This window comes from Balaenoptera musculus, chromosome 12 (assembly GCF_009873245.2).
Source record: "Balaenoptera musculus isolate JJ_BM4_2016_0621 chromosome 12, mBalMus1.pri.v3, whole genome shotgun sequence".
NCBI lineage: Eukaryota > Metazoa > Chordata > Mammalia > Artiodactyla > Balaenopteridae > Balaenoptera > Balaenoptera musculus.
Window position 1 is genome coordinate 33718176 of NC_045796.1, and position 15887 is coordinate 33734062.

At 35.5% G+C, this 15887-nt stretch overlaps 1 protein-coding gene across 7 annotated transcripts in view; it reads right to left on the reverse strand.

Moving 5' to 3' along the window:
- LAMA2 (laminin subunit alpha 2) overlaps window positions 1-15887 on the reverse strand; it is a 603913-nt gene that overhangs the window by 48548 nt on the left and 539478 nt on the right. For all 7 annotated transcript variants that reach the window (XM_036871358.1, XM_036871360.1, XM_036871357.1 and 4 more), the window contains 6 exons: window positions 14892-15035; window positions 13753-13886; window positions 11724-11883; window positions 8623-8747; window positions 4901-5063; window positions 4077-4221 (listed from right to left, as the gene is read on the reverse strand). In XM_036871358.1, coding sequence (XP_036727253.1) covers window positions 4077-4221; window positions 4901-5063; window positions 8623-8747; window positions 11724-11883; window positions 13753-13886; window positions 14892-15035 — 871 coding nt within the window. The remainder of the gene's footprint in view (window positions 1-4076; window positions 4222-4900; window positions 5064-8622; window positions 8748-11723; window positions 11884-13752; window positions 13887-14891; window positions 15036-15887) is intronic.

Consider the following 15887-nt stretch of genomic DNA (forward strand, 5'->3'; position numbering starts at 1 on the left):
ATTTTCCTTTTTGACTTCCATAATGCCAACTTCTCCAAGTTCTCTTGCCTTTCCAACCTCATTCTCAGTCTCCTTCCCCAGGACCTATTTCTTTGAACACTTCTGAAATGTTCATGTTCCCTAATGTGCTTTCATTTGGCCACTTGTCATGTTTCAGCTCTCTGGGTAGCTCAAGTTTATATTTACTTACCATATGTTGACAACTCAGAAATATATATGCCTGGACCTGATTTTTGCCTAAACATCCACATTCAACAGGTGAGTCACTATATACCTCCCCAGTTGATATTCCAAATTAAAATGGTTCTCTTTTTCCTCCCAGATCTGTATTATTTATTTTATTTGGTGGCACTAAGACTCCCACCCAGTCTCCTAAATTAGAGTCATCCTTTCTCCTCACCATTCCACATCTTACCAATCAACAGCCCTACTAATCTCATCTCCTAAATAACTCTAATATCTGTCCTTTTTAAAATTTTTTTAATTTATTTTTTCTAATCTTTAATTTTTATTTTATTTTTGGCCACGCTGCACGGCTTGAAAGATCTCAGCTCCCTGACCAGGGATCGAACCCAGCCATGGCAGTGAAAGCCTGGAATCCTAACCACTAGGTCACCAGGGAACTCCCTCTGTCCTTTTTTTTAAAAAAACACTTTTATCGAAGTAAAATTGACATAGCATAATTTGCTCATATTTAAAATGTACAATTTGACAAGTTTTGAGATGTCTATACATCCATGAAATGATCACAGTCAAGAAATGAACACATCCGTCACCCCAAACGTTTCCTTTTGCCTCTTTGTCATCCTTCCTTCCAGTCCCTCCCCACAAAACCCAGTCAACAAATATCCTCTATCGGCTTTCTGTGACCATATGTTAGTTTGTGTTTTCTATATAATTTCACATAAATGCACTTTTTTGTCTGCCTTCTTTTACTCAGAAAAATTATTTTGTTATTAATCCATTTTGTGTGCAAATTAATAGTTCATTTTTTTTTTAACTACTAAATACTATTCCATTGTGTGGATGTACAACAATTTGTATATCCATTCACCTGCTGATGGATGTTTATTTTTTGTTTTTTGAGTATCACAAATAAAGGTGCTATGAACCTTCTGGTACAAGTCTCTGTATGGATATATGCTTTCACATATCTTAGGTGAATACTTAGGAGTGGAATGGTTGTTTCATATGACAGGTCTATATTAAACCTTTTAAGAAACTGCCAACCTGTTTTCCAATGTGGCTGTACCATTTTACATCCTCGTCAGCAGTGTATAAGAATTCCACTTGCTTGACATCCTTGGCAGCCCTGGGTATGTTCAGTCTTTTTTTTTTTTTTAATTATTTATGTATTTACTTATTTTTGGCTGTGTTGGGTCTTCGTTTCTGTGCGAGGGCTTTCTCTAGCTGCGGCGAGCGGGGGCCACTCTTCATAGCGGTGCGCGGGCCTCTCACTATCGCGGCCTCTCTTGTTGCGGAGCACAGGCTCCAGACGCGCAGGCTCAGTAGTTGTGGCTCACGGGCCTAGTTGCTCCGCGGCATGTGGGATCTTCCCAGACCAGGGCTCAAACCCGTGTCCCCTGCATTGGCAGGCAGACTCTCAACCACTGCGCCACCAGGGAAGCCCTGTTCAGTCTTTTTAATTTTAGACATTCTAGTAACTGTATAGTGGTATCACATTGTGGATTCATTTTGCATTTCCTTACTGTCAAATCCCACTGCAACTCTTATTTCAAGCCATCATTCATCTGTCTGAACTACTATTGTACCTAATTGGTCACCCTGCTTCCAGTTTAATCTGAAAATTTACATTTCTTATTTCTCCTTTCTCTGATTATTTCCTTATAGCTCCCTTTGTGGGCTCTTCCTTTACTATACTGCTTCAATATTGCTGTTTGCTCAAGGGCTTTGGATCACCTTATTCTAGATATGACTGTTTTGTTTTTCTCATCTCTATTAAGGTGCAATGATTTAAAACATGAGGATGCTTTGTAGCTATCCATCTCTGCCCCACAACTCTGCTAATCCTCAGATACGCATAACTAATTGCCTGTCAATTACAGAGCTTCCCTAGGTTGCTAAGGATACTAAGAGTACCTTTAATACAGCATGTCCAAAATAGAACTCAGCATCTTTTCTAAAAAACTATGCTGCATTTTTCCTGTATCCAAGAGCTTGGTAAATGGCACTGACATATTCTTTGTTATTTTAAGAAAAAAAAAGGAATCATTTTTGATCTCCTTTTTAAAAAAATCTTACTCTCTGCATTGAGCATATCATATAGCTCAATTTTAAAATGCTTAATATCTTTCAACTCCATTCTTTCCTATCCATTCTCATGGTTCCCTTCTCCTTGCTCCTCCCTTGGTTTTCCTGCAGACTGCAGGAGCATCTGAAATTGTCACCATCTACCCTCCAGGTTGCTGCTAAAGAAACTTTACTAAAACACAAATCTGATGGTGTCACATTCTTGATGAAAACTCTTAGTAGTTCCCTAATGATTTCAGGAAGAGTTGAAACTCATTAGTTTAGCTCATAAGGCCCTTTGTAAACTGACTCTGTATTCTCTCCAGCTTCATCTGATAATTTTCTGCCAACATTCATCCTGTTAGCCTATGGATTGACTTGTAGTTCCTGAAGCATTTCCCAAAGTGTGTTCAGCCAAATGCTAGTATGGCATGGAAGGATTTTGGTGATCAAAGAAGTTTGGGAAGTGTTCGATCAAACAGAGTTAAACATTCTTCTTAACTACTGTGCTGAGCCTCTAACACGCAAATGTGACTTACTTGGGAACAATGTATACAGATAACAGTATTCCAATTTATTTTATGAGTGCAAAACCAGTTTTTGTCCAAACCGAGGCGTTTCTCCAGGGTTTCCTATTCCAAGGAAAAGCAGTTGGAAAACGATGTGCAATGATGTATTATGCTCACTGACGCCTTGAGGCTTTCATACAACGTTCACCTCTCTGAATTGCCCAAAGGGGCTTTTCACCCAGAGTACTCCTCAGCTCCTGTTCATGCCTCAGGGCGCTCCCTTGGGGGCTGACCTCTGGGTTTGACTTTGACATTTCTCTCTTCTGAGATTGCTAGCCTGCTATACAGATCTCTACATGGCAATTAGATTTCTACTCTCTAACCGTTGATTGAGTTGTCTATCTCCCCCATTAGACTGCAAGTTCCATAAAGACAAGGACTTATCATAGACTTCACTTAGTTCTTGCAGAGTATTTACTTAGTTCTTGGCAGATATTTGTTAAGTGCAGGAATGAAAGATGGTGCAAAGTTATACCTAAATTTTCATGAAATGTCACACTGGCATGTTCAAAATGAATTAAGTCTAATTATATAAACAGAAGAATCTAAGTTTCATTTGCAGATATTGGTAATGCCATAGTACATAGAATTAGCGGAATTATACTAAGATAAAAATAGCAGCCCACAGAGACCTAATAGGCTTGGATTTCTGTCTTGGTTGTGAGATCTTTGTATATATGTCTGGGACGACATATAAGTTGGAGTCTACACTTTCCTTTCTGTAAACCAGAACAAAATACCTGCTTCATAAGCAAATGAAATAATGTTTGTGAAAGTGTTTTGAAAATGTCCTGGAATCATAAAAATGTTACATTATTATTAATTATTAACTTGCACACATACAAAGTTTTGGCATTTTCAAAAAGTAAAGAACTGGTAGCTGTGCTCTATCATCCCTACAAATTCTACCTGTGGGCCACTCTAAAGGCAACATCTTGGCAAAATGGGAAGAAAAGGAAAGCACACAAGTTTTTCAAATCACTACAGGATATAATTTTACAAGTTGTAAGACAGTTTTATGCTTTCAAATTAAGCTCTCAGTTTCAAAAGAAAATGACAGAGAACCATTTGGCTCTTCAATCAGTCATGTCTAACCCAAACCACCTATAAGCTAAGCCAAAGAAATGACTGTATCAATTTTTCACAGAATTTGTGAGTACCTAAAATAACAGACAGGGTCTTCCTCATGATTAGGTACGTGGGAGCTTTGGATAGCATGATTAAGGCTCTGAGTGCATTATTACTATAGAAACTCACCTTGTTTTTGAATTCTTGACAAGGTGAATGATTTCCATTTCCCATCATTATGGTTTTGATTGCTGACAACGGAAGCCATTCCTGAACCCAGATCATAGCTGACTTTTATGTGCCCATCAGTGAGCTCTACACTCATGAAATCTTTCTATTAATAGAGTAAAAATACACCAGTGATTAGATACACAGAGAAATATATGGGTATTCATTTTCTTTGTGGAGTTTATAATAGGGCTTTATGGCTAAATTACTGAATGTGTTGATCTGTAATTGAAATCCATTTTTGGATACAGAATTGGTGTTACTATTTTGTGAATGTTTGTGGGTGTGATATTATGGTGCAAATGGTCACAACCAAATTACTAGGATGTATCCTTTTATGACAGGAGTAAAAGTGGGTTCCTTTGAAAACATATTAAGCAAACTAAAAAGTACATTTCCTGAAAGAATTTACTAAGAAATATTGACCTGGAAAAAATAATGAGGCTATTTAGAACCACCTTTTGACTTAGGTCTCTAGAAGAAGAGTAAGGAAGTAGTTTTTCTGCTGCACGTTTCCATACCAGGGGAATCTTTACTGGGTGCTTCTCTTAAAGGATTATAAGGGAGTTATACTGAAAATAAATAAAAATTAAATTGTGTCTGTAATTAAAGTTACTGATGGAAATATATAAACACTATGCACCACTCTTGGCTATTACACAGCCATCCCAGACTCCTTTGAACAATAACTGATAATTCAACAAAACTGATAACTGCATTGGAACCTTACAAAAAAGAAGCAAACATATTTTCAGTCATGAAAGATCAGCTGTGCAAATCTTTACCAGGTCTCGTGTGGCAAGGTACATCAGGAGAGCATTTGAAGAAAATGTCCTGAACTTGAACATGACAGTAGAGATGTTGGGATACCAACGAATGGGGCGGCTGACTAATGCATAGCCTTCTCCATCAAACTGAATAGTCCCCTCACTATCTTCTACCTGTGGACTGAAGAGAGACATTTCACATGAATCAGACGATGTCTACTTGGTCCATCAGTATTCAATACATCACACTGTCTTCTGAGACTGGACTGTAGGCTGTTGTAGGGCAGGAACCATCCCAGATATATCTTCCATCCTTCCCCTTCTCTCCAGCTCCACTGCCACCATCAGACCAAGTAACCACCATCTCTCACCTGACTTCATTAGGTGTTCAATAACTAGGTCATTGATGTTTTAAATGCTTTTGCTGAAGTGCTTGGTGGCTAGTTATATTAGTGTTTAAGTGTATTTTAGTGGTGTGAACTAGTGGGATTTTGGAATGGGCTGAGAATGCATTATTACATTTCCCAAATACATAACATAATAGGGAGTAGGGGTTGGCTGAAGAGTGAAGGTGGTTGAAAGGTACTAACTTAAAGTTGTAAGAAAAAAAAAGCCGTACCAGGATATAGGCTTCTATTCTCTGAACTCTTGCTATGCAGTAGGTTTTTCTGGGACAGATTAGATTCAGATAATGAAGGGTTCCTCTAACTATGTGTGTTTGTTGATCTGTCTTCTTCACCAGGATGTAAGCTCTATGAAACCAAGTAGAGATTATGGGCCAGCCTCCATGCCAGGCACAAACTCAGCATCTACTGTGGTACTTGGCTAATAGCAGAATCTGGTAGATATTTGTGGAATGAAAGGAATATTAGTAAAGCAAATTGCCTCACAGAGAATATATGTTCAATCAATATTGGTTGAATAATTAATGAATAGCTAAGATAAGTCTTATAAATATAACATTTAAAAAGATTTTTTTCAAATGAAAAGTTATCATCTATCTATCTTATCTAATTGATGTTAACAGAGTAAGTTTTGATTGTGGAGATATTTTTAATCTTTAAATATCTGCGTATTAGCTTATATTTGAATCTGTGAAATTGGAGTGTTGTATTCACTTGAGAAAAGAGAGGAGATATGAGAAATATTATAGTAATCTCATAAAATAACAAGAGGTTAGAATAGTATTTGTATGCAATCTTGGCTAATGAGAAAAATAATAGGGTATAAACATTAATGGCCTCGAGGAGGAGGAACTGTTACACATTTTCGACAAGTTGGCTTTCTCTCTGTTTCTGGAAAAGGAGAAATAAAACTGAAGACAAAAGGAAGGGAAGAGTCTTAACTATGCATTTCACAGTCAGGTTTTTGTAAATTTAAGCTATATCTAAATAGGTATAAGATCAGATGATGCCATATATATATTTTTTCTAATGTACACTTAAAAGATGCTTTTTCAATATTCATGAAAAGTGTTCACTGAAAGTTTGAGGGACTAAATCAGCCTATTAACAATATAATTTATGTGAATAAATCAGCTGAATAATTTTGGCCTTCCTTCATCATTATAACAAATCCATTAAAATCTAGAGCACCACATTTGGGATAAGAAAATGTAATGTAGCATCTACTAAGGAGAAGTTCCATGAGGTTCTCAAATCCTAGGATTTTGCATTATATACTGCCATGCTACCAGTGACAATAGGAACTAGATGAATATGGAAGTTTAGTATATTAATATTTCATCATTGTTTCAGTGTTCAGCTAAATATATTTTACGAGTAGCAGTTTTTTTCCCTATTTTAATCTTAATGTGATTTTTCAGAAGTTTAAGAAAAATAAGATACACTTTTTTTATAGCCCTGACAGATAATCCTTTCTAAAACATTACAAAAATTATATCCTTTCTACTGACTACTGAATAAATGCAAATTTCTAAAACTGACATTCCAAGATCTTCTACAAAATGTTCTTAGTCTATGTCTTGTAGCCTTGTCTATTTCATCTCCCCCATTTTATCATTTCTGCTCTAAAAGTGCAACCATTAATTTTATGTTAAAATGTGTTATATGTTCTCCTGAAAAGAAAACAAACACCAGGAGTTCTAAAATATTTTTCCTAAAATTACCAAGGCTTATGGAAAAATAGGGCTAGGGCAAGCCACTCAAAACTTATGTGACTTTGTAATCAGAGCACTCACAAAAACAGTAACATTCTTGATCAAAATATTAGTATAATTCAAAAAGGTATATTAGGAATTTTAAAAATAAGGAATTATTTCAGTAAATGTAGAACTTTAGCCTATTATAATTATATTAATTCATATAATACTTTATATAATGAAGGCCTAAGATCTTTGCAGAATTGATAATTAGTGATGCTACAGTCTTAACACATAATATGCACTGCTGAAAGGACATTTAAATGCTTTAGACGTTTGTTTGATAATAAGCTTTGGAAAAGCCTACTTAGAAATTTACCAAAGAAATGTTCACGGAAAAGTTGGTGTTGATTTGTGAGTAGCAGAATATTAATGTAGACCTCATTGTCCTTGTATTGAAAGAATTTTACAGACAACATTCTATATTAGATGTTATGGAAGATTATTAACAAAACCACTTTAAACTATGAATGGATCAGGGTTTCAAACTGTCCTCAATGCCATACTGAAAAGTCCATGATGACCAAAAAAAGTAGAAAGATGAAAGTTAAAACTTTTGGAGAGGGAATATTTTGGGGCTACTTTCTTCTATAAAACTCTAGAGATGTTGAGAAGAAAATGTGAAGTATACTCTGCTACATTAATGGAGAATTTAGGTCCTAACAACGTACATGTTCCCTTTAAACTGGAAATAAAAAATATAAACTCCTTAGCACCTAATGACGTTAGAGTTACTATGTATATATATTAAGCTTCCAGGTATTTAAATTTTATAGCTTTAACTAAGTAAAATTAAAATTGTTGTAGGCTCAGATGATCAGTGGGCTTTAAGTTTTTTATGCAGAGAAATCCTCTATTTCTTCTTAATTGTTTTACATCCTCTATTCAGGTTTATATAAGAATATTTATATATGCTTTATATGCTTTTTAAATATTTTTGAAATCCAACATTCTAACCTCTATCTTATAATTAATGATGTTTATTATGAAACTTTCTCCTGGCTTATCTTGACCTCTGCTTCTTAAGCAGAATCTTCAAGTCCCATGGGTTTCCACTTGAAACTCTTACATGATGCTATGTGTCACTTGAAAAATCCTGTAGGAGATAAAACCTGCAGTATCGTTCTATATTTTGTTGTAAACACAAGCAGAGTGAATCCAGGCTCTGAGAGGCCTGAAGCTTAATCAGTTTAGGGAGACCTTTCCTTAAGTAAAAATAAATGATGACTACAGAACAGCCACAGACACGCAACACCTCCTGAACATGAAGGTAAGCTGGAGTGGAAGGAGATAGTAGTCTTAACTGATTGAGGCTAGAATATCTTACCTTTGCAAATTTTACAAAAACATATGACCATGTCAAAGTACTAGGATACTTCCCAAATCCTTGGAAAGTGCCTACACAAGTGAGGGAGGGGACTTAAAGTTTCTTAGCTTCCTGGTAAATCCACCTCTGAACACAATCACTTCAAACTTGTTGTATACCATCTACATGATAATAGAACACTGCACAATAAAATTAAAGCTTTTGTGATACACAGGCCAGATAGACCTTGGAAGAGTCCTCCTCTCAACTAACCTGACGGTACATCCTTTGCAGTCACCTTCTATTTCTCGGAAATTCCACAACCCTATAGGTTTGCTGTCAAAGTATGCTTCTCCCATACAGCCAGTGAATGTAATCACACGTACAGCATCAGCCTTCTGAAGAGAGAAACATATTTGTTAGAATTTAGAATTTCACAAAAAAATTAAGAGTACCCATGAGAGTTATTATATGAACAGCAGAATCTGGAGTAGTTTTTATCCACTCTTTGTGAAAGTCTTGGTTGTGTACGTATCCATCTTTTAACCATATAATAGCCTCATGGATCCTGGTTATTCTGTGCTTTACCAGTTTATCACCATTAGTAAATAAACACTCCAAGCTTCCGACCTTAGGTAAACTGCTTATTCTGAGATTCTATTTTTTTTTATTGGTCCGTAACATGAGATTATTAGGAGAATTAACTAAGAGAATTCATTTATGGTACCACATTCAGTGCCTGGCACAGAGAAGGTGTTTAATAAAAGTAAGTGCTCCTATCCACTAAGGAGATTTACGAGAAAGAGTACATACTGACTACACAAAGGGGAAAAAAGCTTGCATATTGATTACCCTATGATACTGCTGTCCCCAATTTTTCATTTCCTTTTACACCCAAGTAGGTTTCTAGGGCAGGAGAATGAAGGGACAGAGTAAATTTGTAAGAGAAGGGACCCTGTTGTTGTTGTTTGTGGGCATATACAGCACAGAGCCCGACATCTAATAGGGGCACAACAAATATTTGTTGAATGACAACTCTGGTGTCATTCTCAAAAGGAAAGGTCTTTTATAAATTTTTATTTTATATTGGAGCATAGTTGATTAACAATGTTGTGTTAGTTTCAGGTGTACAGCAAAGTGATTCAGTTATACATATACATTTATTCCTTTTCAAATTTTTTCCCATTTAGGTTATTACAGAATATTGAGCAGCGTTCCCTGTGTTATACAGTAGGTCCTTGTTGGTTATCTATTTTAAATATAGCAGTGTGTACATGTCAATTCTAGGTATTTAGCAGTCAAGAAGGAGGGGAATGATCCGATCCACTCTAGAGAACCTTGCTATAATTTAAACAACTGTTCCTTTTAGCGTCAATATATTACAATTCTACAACTTTAGAAGCACTTTGCCAAAGCGAATCCACATTTATCTGAATAACATGGAAGGAAAAAGTGAATTGATATGCTTGCATTTTAGAAAAAATAGAAGATAGTCACTGAGTAGTTAAACATTTATAGTTATAATTTTAGGTTAAACTCATCAACACATACATCTTCCTACCATTACGATCAAGTGGGGCACTGCCATGGAGAAGGAATGTTGTCAGACACTGACATATACAAGTCAGAAGCAGTCCTTGGAATTCTCTGTCATCTGTGGAAGCTTCTCTTAATTTTCCAGAGGTTGATTATCCTACTTGTGAATTGTACTTGCTTTTTGCTTTTCCTTCTTGTATCATAAAAACTATACTTGGGATATTTTCCTGCTCCTTTGAATTTTCATTAGCATGTTGATTTAATTACTTGTTTTCAGTTTTTTGGTTCATATTCTGGTATGGCAGAAGCCTTGAAACTCTTGGTCAAAATGATGAAGATTTTCTACAGATTTCATTTGCTTGTGTTTTTTTTCCCCCCTCAGACTGGCATAAATAAGTTTCTTTATGTCTAGTGACATCTGAATAATAAGAAGAATTATTTAAGGTGCAATTTAAGGTGTGACTACCATATCTTAGGCATGTAATCTCACTATTCATTGAGGTAGTAAAGAGTGGTGATTAAGAGTAGAGATTCTTGTGCCTGGTAACGAGTGTTCAAGTCCCAGTTCCACCACTGATGGCTATGTGATCTTGGGTGAATCATTTAACTTCTCTCTTACTTAGATTCCTTAACTATAAAATGAGGAGGATATTATCTACATTTTGGGGTTGTTATGAAAATTGTTAATTCATGTAAATTACTTAGAACATTACTTAGCAAATAGTAAGGGTTATATAAATGTTATAAAAGTTTATTATTGTATCCTACAATATGCAAGCAAAGTAGATATTTTTATCTCCCTTTCTAGTTAAGGAAACTGAAGCCCAAGAGGTTAAGTGTTTTGCCTAAGGTCATATTTTAGTAAGTGATAGAGCAGGGAATTCAACCTGGATTTAATTTCAAAATTCATGTTTTTTTGTATTACTCGGTGCTATCCCTATATTTATTTTTCTGAGGAGGAGAGAATGTTGGCAATATGACTATATATTACTATGTACCATATATATTTATATGCAGCTCTAAGAAATGAGGATGATTTTAGTGTGTAGCTGTGGAATCCATTCCAATACTTTAGAGTCACATCTCATACACAGAGCAAATAAAACAACCTCACTCTATATGAAGGTTGAGTTCTCATAAATTTGGGGTCACCCTGGCTTTTCACATTTTCTGACTAATCTCATCCCAGGATGATTCTGCCAAGCCCAGGATTACGCATTGTATTTGGTTGTGCTCTTACATCTCACCCACAGGTCGTTTTCCAACACCTAACTCCATTTAATCAACACGAGCTTCTTTAAAATGCAGGCACTTTGCAATCTGAAATGCACAAGGACCTGTCACAAAGCAATTATGAATATTAAGTGCATTACTCGATAAGAATGAGAAGAGCAACTTGAAAACTTTAAAAATCAGATCATGATCTGAAGGCTTATGGCTCCTGTGATATTTCCCAAGGTATTCATAAATCTTTTAATTAGATGTGAGTTTGAACTTTATAGCACTTTATATCAATAAATCATAAATTGATTCAGAAAATGCGGTATCTTTAAAAAACACTTTGCTCTTGAGGCAACTAAAATATCAAAAAATTGATGCCACAGATTAGGGCAAAACAACAACTGTTTAAGTAAATACACATAGGTTTAAAAAGACTGTGCTTCCAGATTGGATATTCAAGGAAGAAAATTCTTAAAATATATTCATGTTTTCATAAAAACAAATTAAGTAAAAAGTAGTCAAGTTTTTGCAGCGCTTTATCATGTCTTTGCCCAAAGTCATCATGCCAGGAATTGTCTGCAGAGATTAAATAAACAGGATGGGGAAGAACACATTACCTTCAATTGCCCAGTCAAGCCACCAACAAACAGCATTGCGTTTGCGTCCACATCTAGAATAGTGTACCCTGGAGGTGACGCTGAATGGTATGTACTGGGCATAATGCTGGCTTTGGGTCCATCCAGAGCTCTCACGGAAATTGTTCCATTTCTCCCAGTTCTTCCAGGGTACGTGTTGAAATGAAATGAAAGAAAATACAGAAAATGAAGTATGTATCACATTTCTGGTCACTTCAGATTTAAAAGATATAAAATGTAGAGATTTGTTTTGGAATATTTAAGAGACAGCTGGGTGTTTAGCTTCAAACATTCCAGATTCATTAAACTGCAAATCAAAACCCAGAATCTGCTCTCTGCTATACGTTTACCATCAGATTCAACCAGGACCACTAAGCAATCTACCCTGATTCTGAATGTGTCCAGTGATAGGAAATGACACAGCAACAATTAGCTGATGGAATTGCTATTGGTTAAATGGAAAGTCTTTTTCCTCTTGCTTTACAAAACAATGTGCTATTTACCTACATGGACTATTTAAACAAGTTTATATTACTTCATTCAGCATTTTGTCTAATTTAATTCAGCAAGTGAACCCCAAATAAGCCACCCTTCTGCATTATAAGCTGCATAATTTCTCCTAAAATCCCTGATTATATCTTGGATCCAAATTTGCTGAAGTAGTCTTCCTGGAATCATGCAGTATTTATTGTTTGGCACACCATCTTCATGTGTACACTATAACATCCAGGCTACAGAGTTGTGTATACAAATTGTACAGAAGAACTTCACATTTAGATTCAATTAATAGACTTTTGGAAGCTACTATTATTGTATTTCATTTTCTTTTTTTAAGTGATTGGTTCCCATGAGTTGTTAAACATGAAAATCTGATCTTTTTCCTGAGACAAGCAGTCATAACAAAACTTTGTCATATTTCTCTCCCTACTGTCTCATTTTGGTAATGTTTTTATCTTTGAGGGTGCAGTACTAACTGAAATATGTAGAAACAATAGAATGAATTTATCAAATAAGGTTCTTCTTTAACAGAATACATCTCTTCTAATAGAAGAACTGTACTTTGCAAATAAAAGTATTCTTAAGCCCAATAAAGTACTTAATCCCTCCCCCACCATCACACATGTAAGCATTTTATCTGTTGCTCTCTCCTCTCTCCCTCACACACACACACACACACACACACACACACACACACACTTTTATTTAAGATCTTAAAAAGGAATTGAAGATATTTCTTTTCATTAAGTTTCTTTTAAACTTTTAATTGTGGACAAATTAAACATATACACACATAGAATGAAACTCTATGTATCTGTCACCTAGATTCAACAATCACCAGATCTTCGAGTCTTCTTTACCCATCTCTGATTACCTTCCCTTGGCCTTTAACAAAACCTCTTGACTGTTAGCTGCTTTGTGTGTAGTAGGTAGTTGGGAATTAGAAAAAGAAGAGGAGAAAATGAAGAGGAAGTATTGAAGACAAGAATGGATTCTACAAGTAATCTGTACACTGTTAGAAGTTAATTAAATTAAAGCATCAAGGATAGAATTAATTTCCTATTCCCTCCCACAAGTAGTGTGGACCTGACATATTTTATATTCATGTCAGCATTTAGATACTGCACCCACCTGTAGCCAAGACTGCTGTGTAGACTAGAAGAGGCGCTTTGCACCAAAGACAGATACCAATGGCACCTGTTATGCTCTGGATCATACTGAATAAGGGCAACAGAAAACAACTTAACCTCAAAGTTTCAACAGGACAACCAGATGAGGAGGCCAAAAAGGACTGGTCATTCTGTTCAATACCTTGAAGGTTTGTCAATTCCTAACATGTTCTACAAAGGTACCATTCACACACACTTATACATGTATATAATATATAACATTCATATACATGTGTGCATACCTACGTAGCTACCTTCTTGAAACAGAAAAAAAAATTTTCTTATAAACTAGGAAACTACTTCAAAATTCTGTCAATGATCTTAATCTCTATTGAGTTAGTTACCTTGATGCCTCAATACGGTACCAATATGAGTCATCAATAGTCAAATCTGGATACTCGACACGTCCAACTCCGGATCCAACATCCCAGAGGAAGCTTACTTTGCCTTTACGCATTTCTATAGCCAGAAAGTCAGTCTAGTGCAGAGAAACACAAAAACAATAGATATCAGATATAAGGCACCCTGAAAGAGGAAGCCAGCCGAGTCTTTTCAACAGGTGCCATTTACAGATATATGAAATAATTAGAAGCCTCACAATAAAGATTCCCAAATAATATGATCTATTATTTCTATGATTAAATAGTACTTTATTATTGTATCTTTACAATACAATGTCCATACACATGTTCATAGTGCTGAGGCAAATGTGTTAATTCAACCAATTCTAATTAGGTCTAACATTGAGACAAATGTCTTTTCTTGCACTGATACTTGTGGTAGAGATAAAAGCAAATATTTGGGTTCAGAATTCATTGTTTTCACCATGGGCATTGACGTTTTTGAGGGGCCAGGTATGCTTTTTCACCCAAGGTGATCCAAAATTTCTCACCTGATTTCCAAGTATTGATTTATGTGATAAGTGGTCTGTTGAAAAGTCTTATTCATTTTGGAAGGTCTCCATGCATATAAAGTCAAATGGGTCAAATGAAAGGAATTAAAAGTTTGAGGTGAGCTCTTTCGGATACAATTTCTGTTATTTCAGTTTGAGTCATTAATTCAACATGAATCAGAAGAGTTTTCATTGGTAAGAAACAGTACACAATTTTCAGTTTCATTTCACATGAAAGCTCATTGTAATTTCTTAGTTAGAGAAAAATTTTTAAAAAGCCCAATTCCTATTAATCTTTCTTCTTAAATAGCTGGATCTGAAAATATAATTCAAAAATAAATGCTGGTATACTCACAAATGAAAGCAGATATGTCTAAACACTGTAAAAAGTTTTCATTTCATTTGCCTTCTAACTTAATTTGACACTTCAGAACTCGGTGAGTTAAGATTCTGAGGTTTTCGAATCTGAAAGGCTACTTTATTCAATTTTGGGACCATGTTATTAGACTATACATTTCGCACACTACCAGGATTAACCTCTGACTATACACATACACAGTAGGCCAAAGAAAGGCTGAATGTTAGACTTACAAATTTGGCACTTCCAAGATAAAAAAGGAGGTTGTCGGCGACAGCCGTCTTTACGTTGACAATGATATTATTGTAGCTTCCTTTCTTGATTTCTGGCTTGTATGTTCGAATGCAGTCACCTCCCGAAGACACAGATACTTTGATCTTCAAGAAAAACGAGGTACAAAGAACCAAGACTAAATCTCTCAGAAAGTTTGAAGTAGCTCCCAATCACAAAGCCATCATCATCTCTTCTTTGAAGTTATTTTTCCATCAGCAAATGGTATCATTAAATGCCCATATGCAGACCCCATTATACTCATTAATGAGGGCACAGAAGAGCACCTTTCCACCAGTATTTTGACAATGAGCTGTTCACAGCCCCATGGCTTGTTAGCATGTCACTACTTTTTGAAGCATGCAACTAACAAATTCTTGCCTTCAAAACTTACTCCTTTATGAATAGGGGAACATTCTCAAGAGGTGATTTTATATGAAGCTAATGGTATAGATCTTCATTCAGGTTGTTTAATGAAATTTTACAATTCAAATTTCAGTGATTTTGGTATCATTGAAAGTAGGAAACCATTTTTCTTTTAGTTTTTGAGAGGAGATTACCTACCCTGCCATGTTCTTACAGTTGAAAGAGACCAACTAGATTTTGTTCCAGATGTTCTAACAATAAGAAGAATAGTAATCATTCTACTCAGAACATACATTTCAGAATAAATTACACCTTTTTATTAAGTTGCCAGGAAAAGGAACGGAAACAATTTCCAGTGGCTATCATTACTAATGTATTTAACAGCTCCTTTTTCTTTTGACTAGTACTTTAAAAATTACTATAAATTGCTAAGATAGAAATTCCTATGTGACTAGAGCTGACACTGTTTGTACCAATTTTTACTTACATTTAGGGAGCCTTTCTTCAATCACAAATAACACTAGTTGATTATTCCATTTAATTTTCTTTGGTTCATGTGTACTATCAAAAAGGTACTTTCAGGACAGCAATGT